General features: G+C 37.9%; 1 protein-coding gene across 3 annotated transcripts; it reads left to right on the top strand.

Moving 5' to 3' along the window:
- Positions 1-959: 959 nt before the first annotated feature.
- On the top strand, positions 960-3,666 carry LOC113297976. Of its 3 annotated transcripts, none has more exons than XM_026546600.1 (8): positions 960-1,350; positions 1,678-1,731; positions 1,978-2,054; positions 2,164-2,426; positions 2,512-2,580; positions 2,683-2,741; positions 3,060-3,161; positions 3,257-3,666. In XM_026546600.1, exons 1-8 carry the CDS (start codon positions 1,122-1,124, stop codon positions 3,352-3,354), a joined length of 951 nt encoding a protein of 316 aa, XP_026402385.1. In that variant the 5' UTR covers positions 960-1,121; the 3' UTR covers positions 3,355-3,666. The 3 variants fall into 3 exon arrangements, with proteins under 3 accessions (XP_026402385.1, XP_026402386.1, XP_026402387.1); XM_026546601.1 differs by having other exon boundaries at positions 3,319-3,666; XM_026546602.1 differs by lacking the exon at positions 3,060-3,161 and having other exon boundaries at positions 3,319-3,666.
- The last annotated feature ends 14,748 nt before the right edge of the window (positions 3,667-18,414 follow it).

Raw genomic sequence — 18,414 nt, forward strand, 5'->3', positions numbered from 1 at the left:
CCTTCCTTCTCCTATGTTTTCGCTGACCAAACTCCCTCCCAAATCTCTACTCTTTTGAGAGATTTCTGGTGAGACCAAAATACACTAAAAACTCCTTCGAACTCCCCTAAAACAGCCCAACTCCCTAGCATTCTAGGATTTTACGACTAACAGGGATTTCAAGAGCTTCTTTCAAACTCCCTCACGACTAACAGGTGTTTTTTAGGGAGTTTAGGAGACTCCTCTAAACTCCCCCACGACTAATGGGGATTTGGAGAGACTCCCTCAAACTCTCCCAGGACTAACAGAAGAAAACCCAAATACATTAAAATCTCTCAAACTCTCCCACGATTAACCCCCTGGGACTCTATGAGCTATCAAAGTGTGTGTGTCATAATAGAAGAAGAAAGGGTGCGAAGAGAAAAAAATTCTTTCAGAAAACCCCAGATTAAAATGTGGAGTAAGAAAAAATAATTACGAAGAAACAGTAAAATCAACTCACATCAGAAGAGCTAATTACAAATTTCTTCGTCTTTGTGCTTTCCTTGCCAACTTTTTTCTCCTTGTTATCAAATTGTTCTTCAATTATTATATCTCTTTCTTTCCTCTTACGACTGCACATCTCTAATATGTCGACGTTTATGATCTCGATCACTAATATCACTGTGCCAATGATTTGATGATTCTTCAAATTTGTTTTTCTTTCTTTTTTCTGTCATAACTATTTTCACGAGGATTTGAGATATCAGGCAGGGTTAGGTTTTCTGCTTTTCTCCTGCTCTATCCTAGAAACCTTGAAAACCCTCCCCTCTGCAAATCCTCTCTTGTGATCCAAGTCTTGTTTTTTTAAGTGGGTCACGGCACAAAACGGGTCGTGTTGATGAGTGGGTGCCCTAATAAAATAAATCGGGTGTCCGAATAAAATAAATCGGGTGTCTGAATAAAATAAATCGGCCTGCAAATGCAATCTCATAGCACCTCGTTTTAGGGTTTTATGTCTTGAAGAAAAGGGTTTTTCCAAGGCACAAAATCACATGTTAACTACTCCGTTTCCTCACGTTTTTTCACGTTTGAGGGATAATTAGTGATCTCTTTTTTTCTGTAAGTAGTTATTTTAGTGGTAAATAGTTTCAATTTCTGCCATGGACCAGAAGAAGCGTACATTAGATGCACTAGAGAGAAGATTTGCTCTTGCTAAAGCTGAGGTTCTTCAACAACAACAGCCATCACCAACACCTAAGAATAGAAAACTTTCTCATGTACATCAAGGAAATGAAGAGGGTATTCAAAACAAGAATTCGTCTTCAAAATCTCTTGCTACAAAGAGTAATAAGCCTGATGCATCATCTTCTACACAAGTCTCTAATAAAGGTACGCTTTTTTATGCACACTGAGTTAGCTTTGATTTCTATTCAATTACCTTAAATTCATCTTGTCCACTAGTGTTTCGACATGATATATTGCTGCCAAATAATGTTAGAGAGAATTCTACTTTTTGGAAATTATCTCCCTAAACATTTTATTCAGGAAATTTGGTCTATGAGTTTTCAATCTTGTTATTGAACCCTGGAGACATTTGAAGTACCAAGTGAAACAGTTCTATGACAATGCACCTGTGATATGGCTTCTTTGAATTGAGTTTAATGACATCTTTCTTTTTCTTTTCTTTTTTTGCTTTTTGTAATTGATAAATTTCAGGACATTTTGCATTCACTGGGTATGCCCCAGTTCGAGGAACTCCTGGAGCCGCAGGTGATATATTGTAAATTATTTATTTTTCTAATAGAGTTCGAGAAGCTTGTGAGTTGTGACAAGAATTTTACTTTTTGGTTGATGCTGCTATTAACTGTCTAATTATGAGTTGCTGCTGTTTCTCATTGTTCATAGTAATTTACATCATACTAATATGTTACGTATTATCATGAGCTACTCCTTCAGAATGAGGTGTCATTTAGCAATTTAAATTACACTAATTTACATCATACCTATTGATTACAGATTATGAAGGAGATGGTCCTACATACTCAGTAATCTGTCAGCCTGTGCACGACAATTTGCTAAAAACTGATGTAGAGGTATTTATGTGATACTATGAGTATTAGATTTTACTTTTAGGTTCTTATAGTAGTTAGTGTGCATTGGAGAAGCATGTATTTCAGTCTAGCTCAATATTGAACAATGCAGCCTACAAGTCGAGGGAGCACAGTTGACAAGATTCTTCACACACTTCTCCAAAGTGGTGACTCAGCACAGAAATACATGCAGGGGTCCAGAAGCATGAAAATTGACAACTGGATGCTTCTTGATAATTTGGTACAAGGCCAGGGTGCAAAAGTTGGTGCTCGTATTAAAGATTATCAAAGTCACTCAAAGCGCTCAAAAAAGCACATGTCAATGAGACAACATAAGAAGTGTGGTTCATTTGATTTGCCTAAAGAGTTTCACAAGTAAGGTTCTTATGAAGCACTGAGTATATTGACTTCTAGATTTCATTCCCAATTTGCATGCTGATCTTACTTGGTTATGTCGTAGTTTTGATTATTTCAAGCCAATGCACGAAATGTGGAAAGAGTATATTGCTCAACTCCTTAAGAATGTTGGGTAAGATACATGTTTCTTCTCTCATCTTCCTTCTTTGCTCGAAATGCTGATTATATACACAGATCAAGGTACTCAGTTCTTTCTTCTTTTCTAATATTGCAGGAGAAACCAATTATCTCAGTGTCTTATGGCTGTGGACTTACATGGTGCTATTCTTCTAGGTAACATGAGAAACAAATACCTTTCTCTTTTCATTCTTTCACTTTCGGTATGTACTTTTTGGTGGTTTCAGCGAGGATCCAAAACGTCTTCATGCTGCAAACTATGACCATACTCAATTGGTGTCATTTCCTGTCTTTTGAACCCATTTGCGTTTGATCCTTTTCTTGCAATATCTCATTCGCTCATGGGGAGTAAAAGGTGCAAGTATGAAGTAGCACTTTTGTTTCCTAATACTCTTACGATATGGAGAGTTTTTCTGATTTTATAATTTTAGCAAAAGGCAATTGGTAGAATCATTTTCTTCTGGATTCTCGCAGTTGCCAATTGCCAAGTAAATTCTTACACCGGAGTAAGTGGTATAATGATTCGAGAAACTGCAGAAACATTTGGGATAATTACCCGGGATAATAAATTTCGAGGTACCTTGCCCAGCCCATTAGCTTTTGTTTTTGTATTATGGTGAGGTGATGTGCCGACCTGCATGACATCGAGTCCTTCTTTGTGTACTTTACAGTTGTACCAAAGAAGCCGTCTGTATTTATCTTGCAAACTGATTGCTGGAGGGTCACATTGCAGGGGGACAAATTCACTTCGAGAAATTCTGTCGCATAGCCGTGTATATCTATGGTTTAGTAATCCTCTAATTTTGGAAAGGTGAAAATTTCGACTCCAATTGACAAACAGCACGGCAGCCATGATAGCGTAACACTGTATGTCAAGCCTGTGGAGGCATCTGTGAGCATTAGCAGTTGGAGAATGGTAACTTCAATTTTTACAAGTGGTGTTTGTTGACTCTAACTCTTTTTCGGGGTAGGAAATGTTGAATGAACCATAAATTGGCTGTTTCCAGTTCTACCAACTGTTGAAATCCCGCCATATTTTGTGTTGTATTTCATCAAGGGTATTTTTCTATTCTTCATTTCATCTTAAAAAAGAATGACTGAAACAAGCTTTCAACTTAGATAACAAACAAAATGCAAGTTGAAGACACTGCATCAGAACTACATGAAGAAGCAACAGAACACCCTATCCACCAACTTCAGTCATTACGCTGGTAATATGATAACCATGAAACTCTTATCATTGTTCTCTCAGATCAGAAGACCCTGCAAAAACGTACCGTCAATTCGTTCTTGTTAAACATATCGCACAGAATTTGTGGACTATGATCACTTAGATATTTATACGGACTTTCCTGATGTACATTCGTTCTTGTTGAACATATCGCACAGAATTTGTGGACTATGATCACTTAGATATTTATACGGACTTTCCTGATTTACTTGTGGCATCGTTTCAGACAATAGGAAACAATGCAAGACGAGAAAATTAACGACAAAGTTTTACCAAGTCGGACAAAGTTTTACTAAGTCGCAAGATATAAAATTCTAGACGAAACATTGAATAAATAATTATCCAAAATAATGCTCCAAAAAAAAAAAAAAATTCGGCCACTTTGCCAGGAAGTAACTTTGCGTTGGTTACAACCACTTGATGTCTACCTGATCTGACATGGTACATGTAACATTGTATTGGTGCAACGCCACCAAAAGTCATTTACCAATACAGCTTTCTTTTATAGCATTTAATTTAGAGCCCATTCATAAGTAGTGCAAGCAAAGCCGTTGGCACCACAGTCAGCCTTGAGGTTGGGCAATATGATGGGGCTCATCAATCCAGCATCCCACCTGGCTATGACAATCTTTAAGTAAAATTCTTGCTTGGCTAGGTGGTCATATTCGGGTAGGAAGAAGAACACTTAATAGGCAGATTTAGTGAGGAAAAACAAAATGTTTTAACTGTCATTTAATAGGTTCTCAAATTGATCACACTGATCAGCAAGAAACCCCTTTTACATAGAAAACAGATAGTGGATTCTGATCGTCCAGTAATATGTGACCATTGGTTTTCTCCGAGTCTTCATCATCAACTTGATTAACTTTTTGCTGTTTTGATGCCTTGCTTACTCAGAGCTCTTCTCCCTGCAATATTAACGCAGTTGTCTGTGGTCTTTATGTGTAGGGCCTCACACTTTCAACAGTAGCATCAAGAGCTTCCAATATTTGTTCCCACAGCAAGTTCAACATTATAAAAGATAAACCTGTTACTGAAGCTCTGAAATTGAAAGAAGAAAACTATAATTGGTGGGAACATGTTTCTGAAGAGTGAGCATTGTTCATGTGCATCAGAAAGATAGAATAGTATTTCTACTTATCCTCATTCATGCCCGGGTTTCAACAAAAATCATACACTACTTACTAGTGGAAACATGAATCTCGAAGGAAATCCAGGGCAGTCCCCCACTAAACAAGTAGGCAATCAAGTAAACAAATGCAAACACCATGTGGAGAAACTTCATTTGTCGATCATCAAATCAAATCATGTTTACATAGAACAAGCTTATAAACTGGAAAAGTTCCTGAAAGACATTATAAAACAAAACTACAACTTCATGTTCTTATTGAGTTACTGTTCCAATATCCCTCTTTGATCTTTCGCTTGATCCCTATGGGTTAGATTAGAGTGATAGATTGGCCAAAAAGTGTTGCAAATCAAGAAAAAAATGTTGAAAAAAAGTTAACAGTGATAGTTGATAGTTCTCTCACCTAGCAATTGCTCGCAGTCCAACTATCAGCGAGATTGAAACGCTGAACCGTTCGGTGCTGAAAAAGTGATATAAACGCCGAACCATTCGGCGCTCTATATATTTTACTAATTTTTGAGAGAGAATGTGATGGAGAGAGAAGAAAAAGAGGGGGAAAGAGAGGGAAAAACGAGGGAAAACGTGATGGAGGGAGGAAAAAAAGGGAGAGAGAGAGGAAAAAATTGGAGAAAGAGAAGAAAAAGATGGAGAGAGATAATGATTAGTTTTTAAAAAAATAAAATTGTGTAGCGCCGAACTATTCGGCGTTTAGCGCTGTTTTATTCAGCGTTTCGCTGCTAGATTAGCAATACCATAGGATTTAGGAAGTTGTTCAGGCTGACGTAGATGGCCAATTTAACAGCTAGATATCTAGCCCATAGGACTGAGCCTTAAATCTTTGCTGGCGGCTGCAATTTTAAGTATCAGTGATTAGTCTGAGAAGTGTCCGTCATTCACATGAACCATCGTGTAGTTAAGGATTGGTGAAGGGATGTGAACAAAATATACACTGGAACTGGATTTCAGAATTGAGTAACAACTGGTATAATCAGATTCAACAAAATGTAGTTTAAATAAGGAAGAAAATACTGGTCATGTATATGGTTTCATTATTTGATCTAAGACCTCGGAGCATAACAATTGAAAATATGCCTACTAGTCAAAGTTTAGCATACTTAGGTGATCTCGGATGTTATCAGGCAAGGTAACTGGCTTTTTTGAGTTCAAAAATGTGTAATTGATCATGTTATTAAGCCCTAAGTTATCACTAATCTGATCCCGTTTTTCTAACGCAACATCCTAGAAAGATTCGATCAAATTGGGTTTCTGTAATAAAATGTCATGCTACTTCTGCTATTGCCAAGCTTCAAATATCTAGCGATTCTAACTCATTGGAGTACAAATAATATGCCATACCGATACTAGAGGCATAAATACCTTCTCGGTAGCATCATCATATGGAATAACCACATGGCATTTGCACCCACAAGCAGGAGCCACGGTTGCAAAACATATAGCAGTGTTATCACTTATCAGCAGAGCCCTCGGTAACAACTCTTCCTAGCACAAGCTCTCCAGAATCAAGAGCCTGTTACAGAAATTCAAACTCATGAAGCTAAATCAACAGGGTATCAGAGTAGTGTCTTCAAAACAAAATAAAACAAAGCCTTGAGAGACAATTTCTATCCAGCATCAATAACATTCTCTGAACGGATCCGCCCTCTACAATAATTAGCAAGACCAACGGCTAAGAAATACCGAAAAATTGAGCGCCGACCCTTTCAAAGGGAAAAAATAACTAGGACTTCCTAAAGCCATTCTATACATAAATATTTGATGGAAGTAAAGCCAAGCAAAAAAAAACACAAAACAAACAGAATCTTCTTTTGTTATATTCTTCTCTTGGACTTCTCTCCCAATGCTTCGAGCGAAACAAGGCTGTTTAAATGGGGAACTGCTTTATTCATGAACATCCAGTGCTCACCCCAGAGTTTGGTTAAAGTTGTAGTCTGCGGATCATAGTAAAAGAGAAATCCTTCACACCACAGTAAAACTTGATTACCCTTTGTAATTGCGAAGAGAACATACAGATAGCCCGTCCTATCAGGGTCCTCCCATGAGAAACTAAACTCTTCATTACAACACCACAAATCGTCGAATATGGGTTCTTCCATTGCGGTACTAGTACACCTTTTCTTTTTTTTTAATGCCCATATGTGAACAAATCTTCTTTCTTCACCTCCAGTTGAATGAACAATAGATAAATACCCTCTCAATAATCTTAGAGAAACTATGCGCGTATCCGGAATCTGTGAAGAGGGTGGTAGAGGAATCATTCTGAACTCTTCGTCTACTAAGTCGAAAGCCAGTATTCTACCACACACAGACCAGTAAATGGCTCCGTTTGCGCAAACACCAGCAGTGTTGCGTGTATTTATATGTTCATCGATTGTTCCTTTATCTCTCCACCCTTGTCCGCTGCCAAGGGTATATACTTGTACTTTGTTGATCGTGTATGTGGACATAGTATCTCGCCAGCGATAGATTCTAACCACTTTATACTCATCCGTGGAATAACTGTAACCGAATCCACAAACAAAAGGCCACTGACGAGAAGAATGTCCGTTTTGATTGATGTATCCTGGCAGATAAACATATTCTCCTGTTACGGGATTACAGATGTAAGTAGGATCGGACACCCAGGTGTACTCGTCGTCGACTATGTTGAAAACGAGAGAAGATGTTCAACATGATATCATGGTACAGTTTCTCCATGTTATCTTGGTACCGGTAATTCACTGTTCAGAAAAGTAATATCAAAATTAGACGAGGCTTATTAATGGACCAACTTAACACAGTCAACCTAGGTTTGGAGAAATTATTAAACAAACAAAAAAAAAAAAGTGCAGCGAAAATCCAGAAAGTGATATGTAATCAAAAGAATTTGTGATCTAGATCCCCACTTTGCTTCTTTTTTTTTTTTGGCTGGAATTATTTTTTTTCGCTAGAATTAGATTTGTTCCCTCAGTTTGCAGTTTGCAGTTTGCACTACTTAAATAGTGGAAACCTAAATAAGGAAAGTAGCATGATGGCGACCGGATTCTGACACCATAGTGAATTTTTGGATTTTTGTTATATAGGGAAAGTTGAATTATATTGGGGAAAAGCTAAATTTGATTGACTAAGGTATATTTTCTTTGACTTCAGGTTAACAACGGAGAAGTGTCAAAAATTGTCTTTCCCACTAACTAAAACCGATGTGTACCATTTTGCCCTCAACTTAACAAACACCGTTGATCTATAAATAGTGGAAATCTAAATAAGGAAAGTAGCATGATGGCCGTAGGATTCTGACACCATAGTGTATTTTTGGTTTTGTTTCCAGGAGGTGATTTCCTTTTTACCCGTCCTGATACAATTTGGAATTCTTGAAAGAGATATTTTACAAAAGGGTCGTAAGTTTTAGGCCTAATTAGGATCTGGGTCGTGAAACATGCAGTTGATGTGATTGGGTCGTAGACTAACCTAGGACCGTTAAAAACTTGTTAGTTGACACTTTTTATTTTACAAAACACCTTGATCATTATCTGACTAGCGTTGATCGTTTAAATAGTGTTCAAATATATATCTCACTCGTCCTTTTCCATCTTTTTTCATGTTTGGTAATGATCTTTCTTCTTTTATCTCAAGTATTTAGTACGGGTTCAGCAGTGAAAATTAATTCTCGATTAAGAGCACTCTTGGTTTCGACACAAAGCTAATTGGTGATGTCATTGAAATTGAAGATATATTGCTATTTTAGATCTTTTATACCGAACTAGAGGAAGCAACATCAGTGTAGGGAATATTAATTTATTTTATTATCAAGCTGTGAGAAGCAGTGTAAGCTTAGCCGTGCAAAAAAAAAACAGTGTAAGCTTGTCTGTTTTTTAATAAGAAGTAGATGGAAGCTGTGTGCTGGAGAGAATCAGAGATAGTGATATGATCATATCTACGACAATCCATCAAAGGAATTCGATCCAACTTTACTAGACCGTGTCAAATGGATAAACATCCATCTTTCTTATTGAAATTTTAATGCGTTCAAGGATACTAGTTAAATTATTTTTTAAAAGGGAAACATCTGTTGATGAATGGTTAAGAATAGTTAAGAAAACACATGTTGATGTTACAAAGCTTTTATTGTTGTGATGAAGATCCATGATTGGGTTTGAGAAATCTTGTTAAAGAATTGAAGAATAAATGAGGATCCATCAAATCCAAATAAATTTGTTGACTTTGTTTCCTGATAAATTGATACCGCTTAAGTAAATTATAATTGTGAATGTGTCTGCTGTAATAATTGAAGCGTTATTCAATTGAAATGTTGATAATCATCATTGTTTGAATGTGTAGAGTGTTCGGTGAAATGTCTCACTAAACAAATCAAACGGTCAAAATCAAACGGTCATAAGGGTATTTTCTTAAACAAACCAAACGGTCAAGGTTAGTTTACGACCTAATCGCATCAACCGCATGTTTCACGACCCAGACCCTAATTTGGCCTAAAACTTACGATCCTTTTACAAAATATCTCTTCTTGAAACCTATATAAGGAACATGGCTAATCATGGGTCCATGGTGATTATTTGGGGCATATGCATTTCTTCAATCAACCTAAAGAAAAGGATATGGGGTGCCTAAAAGATGATAAATTACTAGATTAACCTTTAAAGAAACCTTAATTATTCTAACACAAATACAAATACAAAATCATAATCACTTAATTAATTAACAAATACAGAAATCATTAATCAAAACTCTTTTTTTCAGTTTCTGTTAGAGCATAGCTCGGTCGATCTCGCATGCGTTGTTATCTCAAGCATGTTTGTCAATGTTAGTGATCAAAACTATGAGTCTTGATTTCTAGCCTACATAGCTAAGTCTCGGACTAGGATAGAAAAGTGTAGTTGAGCTCAAGGACTTCATGGTGATTCATCATACAACGACGAAGATCTATACAAGGAACCGTGGAACTTCATCAACAAAAAGGTATGTGGAGACTTGAACTTATCTATCACTCAAAAGTCTATCTATTCTATCTCCTACTTCTTATGAGACAAAAGTCGTATGCTATATAGACTAGATCATACACATTTGACATTTCGAGATGAGCATTCATTGCTTATCTTTTATCTCGAAATCGTGTTTGGTAAATCGTTTCGCTTTGATCAAGTTTATCTTCACCTAGTGACGAAAGTCATGAAAAGTTTCAATCACTTTGAGAATTGCTCTGACGTGAATCGGTCTGTGAATAACGGCTACATAGCGTCCTCTGAGAATGTCTCAATGATTGAAATGAGAGTTTAGATTACATAACCATGTATTCCTTGAACCGAAGTTTTCGAACTTTGTTGATCAAGAGAAATCGGGAAGATTGTGGAATTGGCTTGCCAAGTCCGCGAACCCAGTCCGCAGACTCAGTCCGTGAACTGTCGGAAGTTCTCGACCGATAATTTCTGCTGAATTTTCCAAAACTCGTTTGTGTGCTAAGTCCGCGAACTGGCGGAAATTCTCTTTCCGAGAATTTCTATTGAGTTTGGAAAACTCAACTGATTAACTTAAGTCCGCGAACTTGTTTGTGAACTTAAGAGGTTATGACCTAAAGATGTGCTCTGAATATGAAACATTAAATTACTAAGGAATGCTTTATACAAACCGTGGCTATAATGTTCATGAGCCGCTTCAATCGAATCGAATCATCTTTGTTTCAATTGTGTCTTGTGTAGTTATATAAGATCTCATAGCAATTGAACAACTCTTTAACTAGTTCATTTGAGTCAATTGAACTAGTTATGGTGAAGAAGAACAAGGTTAATATGAAATTCTCATATGGTTGACCTTTTTGGGTTACTATGTTGAACCAACATAAACGTAAACATTTGGGCATGATTTTTCACAAACCCAGTAAACGTCTACCCAAGTGTGTGTGACAAGCTAAGTTTTCGATCTAACGGTTGAGAAATATTAGCTTGAATCTAAATCAGGTTTTCATCTAACGGTGAATATGGATTTCTTTGTAACTAAGGAAAAACCCTGGTTTGAAGGCTATATAAAGGAGACATCTAGCATTGTGCAAAACTAATCCCCACACGTCTGTATACTACTAGTGCGCCCGCTAGAGTCGATCTCTATTAACCTTTGATTTTCTTCTCTAAAATTAGGCTAACGACTTAAAGACTTCATTGAGATTGTGAAGCCAGACCGATACTACTTTATCGTAGTTGTGTGATCTGATCCTGCATATTCTATCGTACGAGTACAATCGATTGATTGACTTGAGATCGTGAGAGTTCTCCGATAGGCAAGAAAAATAAGTCACAAACATCTTCGTCTCACTGTTTGTGATTCCTCGACAAACCGCCTGTGTAGTCAGGAAGGATTGAAGAGAGGTGATTGATTAATCTAGGATGTTCTTCGGGAATATAAGACCGGATTATCAATTGGTTCCTGTTCACCTTGATTTTATATCAAAAGACGGAACAAAACCTAGGGTTTATTTGTGGGAGACAGATTTATCCTTTGATAGACTTCTCTGTGTGAGACAGATCTGTTTATTATCAAGTCTGCGATTTTGGGTTGCAGCAACTCTTGGTTGTGGGTGAGATCAGCTAACGGAATCAAGTGCGTAGTATCCTGCTGGGATCAGAGGCGTAGGAGTACAACTGTACCTTGGATCGGTAGGAGACTGATTGGGGTTCAACTATAGTCCAGTCCGAAGTTATCTTGGAGTAGGCTAGTGTCTGTAGCGGTTTAATACAGTGTGTATTCAATCTGGACTAGGTCCCGGGGTTTTTCTGCATCTGCGGTATACTCATTTACAAAATTTCTGGTGTCTGTGTTATTTCTTTTCCGTATTATATTTTATATAATTGAAATAATACAGGTTGTGCGTTCGTGATCATCAATTGGAAATCCAACCTTTGGTTGTTGATTGATATTGATTGATCCTTGGACATTGGTCTTTGGTACCGTCCAAGTTATTCCTTGTATTTTACAAAGAATCGCTATTGTTTTTAGCTTGAGTAAAAATCAAATCAAGAGAGAGATATTAACTCCTTGAGATACTTTTATCTAGATTGAGTCTGACTGTCTATTTGATTTTCTAGTAAAGTACTTCGGAGTTAGTCCATAGAGATTGCTAAGCTAAATATTAGATGGTGTTGTTAGACCCCCGCTTTTTCAATTGGTATCAGAGCAGGCAAACACGTTTAAGACCTGACAAGTCTGTGTTTGTGGCAATCTGAGTCTGTGGACAGAATCTCATACGCATACCAAAATGCCTCCTAAAGCTTTCAACCTTGTCAAGCGTCTCGGAAATACCTCAAAGGGTTGGTAGGCATTTAAAGATGTGAAAATAAGACAATAAATGGATGCCTACAGTGATACCTGCAAGTGCACAGGGTCAAATTGTAGTAATGTGTGCAAGACAGGGTCATTCCACAGGGACTTGGGGTGTATTGAAGCATTCCTAAGCTATCAATGGGTGCAAAGCACTATGGCAGTGAGCAAGGCAAAGATGGGAAAACAGTTAACAAAGCAAAGCAAATGACAAGAAATTTAAGAACCAAAACAGCAAAGCAATATGGCAAAACAGTTAAGAACCAAGGCTGTAAGCCAAGGGCAGGGAGGAGTTTGAGCACTGATTTCCACCTTGTGTCCTAATCAAGCAATGCAATTCTAGGTTGAGTTGAATACCTTGAGCATATATTAGAATGGGAGGAAAATCAGCTTGCTCACTGATATGCCCCTAGTATTGACTGTCTTTTGACAGCACAGTCAATCACAGGCATACCAGAGCACTGATTACTTCCCATTGCTCAAGCAAAACAGGCATCAAGATAACTATCCTAGCAATACATCATTCAACAGTGCACTAGGCTTCATCTGAGACCTAACTGAAGAACTAGAACATGTTTAACACATTAAATAACTGGAATTGAAACATTGAACATAAACAGAGCATTGAACTGAACATAAGCAAACACAGAAGACATAAAACAAAAACATGAACTGAATTGAAACTAAATAAGAGCAACTGAACTGAAACTAAACAAGAGTAATGGAATAAACATGAACTGAAACTAAATAAGAGCAATGGAATAAACATGAACTGAAACTAAATAGAATTGAAACATGGAATAAAAACAAAGACAGTTGAAAACTAAACACTAACCCTTGAGACACTGGCTATTCCAGTGCTCTTGGGTGACACACTGGCTAGTCCAGGCATCCCCCCTTTCACACACATCACAACTCTATTTATAGTTACACCCAATTCTCAAAAATACCTAATTTACAAAATTAGGGTTTATCCAAAAAAAATCCCAAAACAGTGAATTTAGGGTTTCGATTTCACCTAATTTGATGGGTCAAATCTTACCCACAACATCGACCCAATCTTCCTCTGACTTCACTGCTTCATTCCCACACCTCAATTTCTTCTTTAACTTCACCTAATTCATCAATCTCTAACCTAGGGTTTCAGAGATAGGAAAGGTGCGAGACTGATGAAGTAGGCGGCTAGAAAGATGGGGGAAATGATGGGTTTCGCTTTTAGGGTGGAGTAGAGTGGTTTGGTGGTGTCAGGGAATGGTGGTGATGATGGAGAAGGTGGTGACAGTGGAGTAGTTGCAGAGGGAGTGGGAGGAAGAAGATGGGTTCGATGGAAAGAAGGAGGGGAGTGTTTGGCGATGGGTATAGGTGTAGGTTGTTACAGTGTGAAGCGGGTGTAGCCAATTCGATGTCCAGCGAAGCTGAGCCGTGGGATGCGGAAATGATAGATAAATCTAACGGCTACAAGTGAAGAGGCTGGTATCGACCGTCGGATGCGTGATACAACGAAACTGACGGCTCAAGATGGAGTTAGGTGTTGTAGTGTTAGACATGAGCTTCAGACTTTGATGTACTGGCGATGCTGCGACCATAGGATGCTGAGATGATCCAATCTGACGGCTAGAAAAGGAAACGGGTATGGATATATGAAATGGATTTGGGTGAGGGTTTTGGGCCTTGGGTATGCCAAGCCCATATCTTCTTTAAGAACAATTCTTCCTCTTCAAGCCCACTTCTAGCCTTTTGGTCTTGTGCACAACATTCTTCGCGGCTTCCTTGTGTAATTCCTCCCGGCTTTTCACCACTTTTCTGCTCTTTTCCGCTCCGCTATTCATCCAAACTTTATTTATTACCTAAAAATGCAAAATTAGTTAATAAAAATATTTATTCTTGAAAACAAAGAAAATACAGAATATGGGATAAAATGTAGAATTAATGCACAAAAGATGAGTTAAATGCCAAGAAAAATATATAGAAATATGCACTTTTTAGCACTCATCAAATACTCCCAAACCTGAATTTTACTTGTCCTCAAGTAAAACAAAACTAAGGAAATCCTACCTATACCACTGTCGCTGGTCTCTCGAATGCATTTAGCGTATGCACTAAGCCTTTTAAACCACTAAGTGTCCCTAGTGGACGAGTGAAGTCTCGTGAAGGTTTGCGTAGAACGTACCTACAAAGTTCTAGGTCAAAATATAAGCTCAGATTCCATCAAATGTGACATGTGCAAGTCAGTTTAAGCTCACAGCAAAATGGAGATGTCAATCTAGCTATCAAAGGCACAATCCTAGCACTGATAACAAAAAAAGACATGTGATAAGAGTGTAAAGTGTATCTACACATGTGTCTAGAATGACCTGAAGTTATGACTACTAATCACCAAGAGATAGTTTTTAGGCTAAGAACCGAATTCTAAGCCAAGCTAGTTGTCCGGCTTTACGAGAATTGTGAATGTTCACCCAATGAGTTGGTGATATTTCAGTTTACCCGCATTATACATCGATGGCTGCACCCTCCTTGCTTATTACAAGACTATTTACAACAAAAAGATGACTCTTTACATGACTCTTATTTACATTGATTACTCTCTTTTATTTTTGGAACAAGAGAGAATATTGTCTTTAACATGACAAAACATGGAATAAATAAATACTTGATTGAATATATATATATATATATATATATATATATATATATATTTTGTAAGAAATAACTTTGATCTTTACAACATAGTGACACTTTTGATACATGAACAAAAAGAAAAACATAATTACATGACTCTTAGCAGGAGGTGGCCCTTATCGAATGCATCCGGTCAAATTCTATGGTTGCTTTTCTTAACGTATCCTCCAACTTCTATCCCAGCCAACCAAAGAACAAGCTAGTCAAGTCTCATTCAGTATTCTAAAGTGATTGGCAATCTAACTTCCTATCAAACACCTTGAAGATCGAGGCTATACATGTATTGGTAAATCGTGCGCGTGCAAGTTTCTTATCACTATGTGAATTGTGCTAGAATCAGGGTGCCTAAATATCTAGACTAAGACTCCTAATAAAAATACATATTTGCACAAGAGTCAACATTTCAAGGTAAATGAGCTCCATTTTTATGATTTTTTATTTTTTTATTTATTTTTTGGAATTTTTAAATTTTTTCAAAAAGAAGGAGTTCTGCTTTTTCTTTTTTTTTTTTTTTTCAATTATGGCATATTATCAAAGTATCTACTTTTCACCCCCAAACCTAAACTAAACATTGTCCTCAATGTTTCAAAATATGAACAATATTATAATACAACATATGAAGAGGATCATGCTGAGTAGAGAAAAAGGAAAGAGAATACCCGATTTCGGCGAAAGCAAGATTAGAACTCCGTTATTCAAGGCAAGAATCCAACATATGTCAGCCGAGATCATATTGGATTAGCAAAATATATACAAAAGGAATAAAAGGATTTTTAAAATTTTTATCTACTGGATTATGTACAAGAAAATTTGGTTTTTAATGGGATTGGACTTTTCGGGGAAAATTTGGTTTTGTCGGGAGACATTTGGTTTTGGCGGGAGACATTTGGAAACTTTTGGTTTTTTTAAAGGGAGCAAAGAGCTTTGTGTTTCTTGGGAATTTTGGAAAAGAAATTTGGTTTTTTATGGGATGAGGAAAAACTTTAAATGGGATGAAGAAACCTTGGTTTCTATTCGGGAAAAAGCCCAGATAATGGGTAGATCTTTTAGTGCTTTTGGAGAGGCCCAGCTGTGAGTTTTGAAGAAGAATCCCAGCTGACGTTTTTGAAAAATAGGCCCACTGCTCGCTGTAAAGCCCAGCTGTTGGTTTTTGAAATTTAGGCCCACTCGAACTTTAGTTCAGGCCCTCAGTTCAGAAACAAGCCCAGGTAACAATTTGAAATTTGGGCTCTTAAATAGCCAAAGGTCGAGGCCCAACTGGGCTTTGAAAACGTTTTCTGTTTTTGGGTCAAGCCCACAGTGTAAATGTTTAGTTTTCAAATGGATGTTAAGCCCACAGTCCCAGAAATTTAGTTGGGCTTTGGCTAGCTACTAACTAAAATATGAGGCCCAACTGGGCTTTCAAAAGTTCAGTTTTCTTTAATTTAAACAACAAGCCCAAATTAATCTAAAACCACAAGCCCACAAGAAATTAAACAAACAAGCCCACAAGAAATTAATTACAAACCCAACAGAAAGATGGAAAAAATTATTACAAGCCCACAAATTAAAAATGGAAGCCCACAGGTTGGGTTCTCTTAATGGGTTTAGGCTTACTTGCTTAAGCACAGCCAGCTGCTCAGTTAGGTTGCAAAAGCCCAGTTGGGTTTTGGATCATCCTAAGCTTTGGCTTTTCTGAGGCCCAGTTGGGCTTTGGTTCAACTTCTTCACCTTCTGCAGCTTACAGCCCAGTTGGGCTTTATCTTACACCAGCTGCAGCAACTTCAGTGGCAGCAGGAGCACCAGTTCAGGTTCAAAATGGTGAAGCCTATGACAAAGCAAGCAAGCAAGGGCTTTGCAACAGCAGGTAGCAGCTTCACCAGCAATCAAGGCTCAGCAGCTTCACCAGTTCAGGGCTTTGCACCAGCAGCAGGGGCTTAGCAGCAGCAGCAGCAGTACAGTTCAACAACAGCAACAGGCAGCAACAGGGGTAGTTCAGCAGCAACAGGCTGCAACAGCAGCCACAGAAGCTCAGTAGCAGTAGCAGGGGACCAGCAACACAGGCTCAGCTCAACAACAGCAGCTGTAGAAGCTCAAGGCAAGTTGCACATCACAGCAGCCTTTGAACAGCAGCACAGCAAGGTACCTGGACAGCTCAAGGAGAAGATTAGTTTCTTGCTAGAAGCTAAGAAGTTCAGCTGCACTACACAGTAGCTACTAAAACAACAAGTTACACTAAAATGCAAGAATGCAATGCATGATGAGTATGCTAGAATGAAACAATATGCAAAAGAGTATGCAATGATGCAAATGAACTAACATGCAAAAACAGCCAAGAAAAATTCAACACAACACAACCAAGTCCCCGGCAGCGGCGCCAAAAACTTGGTAGGCATTTAAAGATGTGAAAATAAGACAATAAATGGATGCCTACAGTGATACCTGCAAGTGCACAGGGTCAAATTGTAGTAATGTGTGCAAGACAGGGTCATTCCACAGGGACTTGGGGTGTATTGAAGCATTCCTAAGCTATCAATGGGTGCAAAGCACTATGGCAGTGAGCAAGGCAAAGATGGGAAAACAGTTAACAAAGCAAAGCAAATGACAAGAAATTTAAGAACCAAAACAGCAAAGCAATATGGCAAAACAGTTAAGAACCAAGGCTGTAAGCCAAGGGCAGGGAGGAGTTTGAGCACTGATTTCCACCTTGTGTCCTAATCAAGCAATGCAATTCTAGGTTGAGTTGAAGACCTTGAGCATATATTAGAATGGGAGGAAAATCAGCTTGCTCACTGATATGCCCCTAGTATTGACTGTCTTTTGACAGCACAGTCAATCATAGGCATACCAGAGCACTGATTACTTCCCATTGCTCAAGCAAAACAGGCATCAAGATAACTATCCTAGCAATACATCATTCAACAGTGCACTAGGCTTCATCTGAGCCCTAACTGAAGAACTAGAACATGTTTAACACATTAAATAACTGGAATTGAAACATTGAACATAAACAGAGCATTGAACTGAACATAAACAAACACAGAAGACATAAAACAAAAACATGAACTGAATTGAAACTAAATAAGAGCAACTGAACTGAAACTAAACAAGAGTAATGGAATAAACATGAACTGAAACTAAATAAGAGCAATGGAATAAACATGAACTGAAACTAAATAGAATTGAAACATGGAATAAAAACAAAGACAGTTGAAAACTAAACACTAACCCTTGAGACACTGGCTATTCCAGTGCTCTTGGGTGACACACTGGCTAGTCCAGGCATCCCCCCTTTCACACACATCACAACTTTATTTATAGTTACACCCAATTCTCAAAAATACCTAATTTACAAAATTAGGGTTTATCCAAAAAAAAATCCCAAAACAGTGAATTTAGGGTTTCGATTTCACCTAATTTGATGGGTCAAATCTTACCCACAACGTCGACCCAATCTTCCTCTGACTTCACTGCTTCATTCCCACACCTCA

The sequence above is a fragment of the Papaver somniferum genome, chromosome 7 (genome assembly GCF_003573695.1).
Source record: "Papaver somniferum cultivar HN1 chromosome 7, ASM357369v1, whole genome shotgun sequence".
Taxonomy (NCBI): Eukaryota; Viridiplantae; Streptophyta; class Magnoliopsida; order Ranunculales; family Papaveraceae; genus Papaver; species Papaver somniferum.

Excerpts from the sequence above, each read along its gene's own strand:
- LOC113297976 (XM_026546600.1), top strand. The coding sequence starts at position 1,122 with ATGGACCAGAAGAAGCGTACATTAGATGCACTAGAGAGAAGATTTGCT. Across the intron at positions 2,427-2,511 it reads TTGCCTAAAGAGTTTCACAA|TTTTGATTATTTCAAGCCAA; the intron begins GTAAGGTTCTTA and ends GTTATGTCGTAG. Across the intron at positions 2,742-3,059 it reads ACATGGTGCTATTCTTCTAG|TTGCCAATTGCCAAGTAAAT; the intron begins GTAACATGAGAA and ends GGATTCTCGCAG.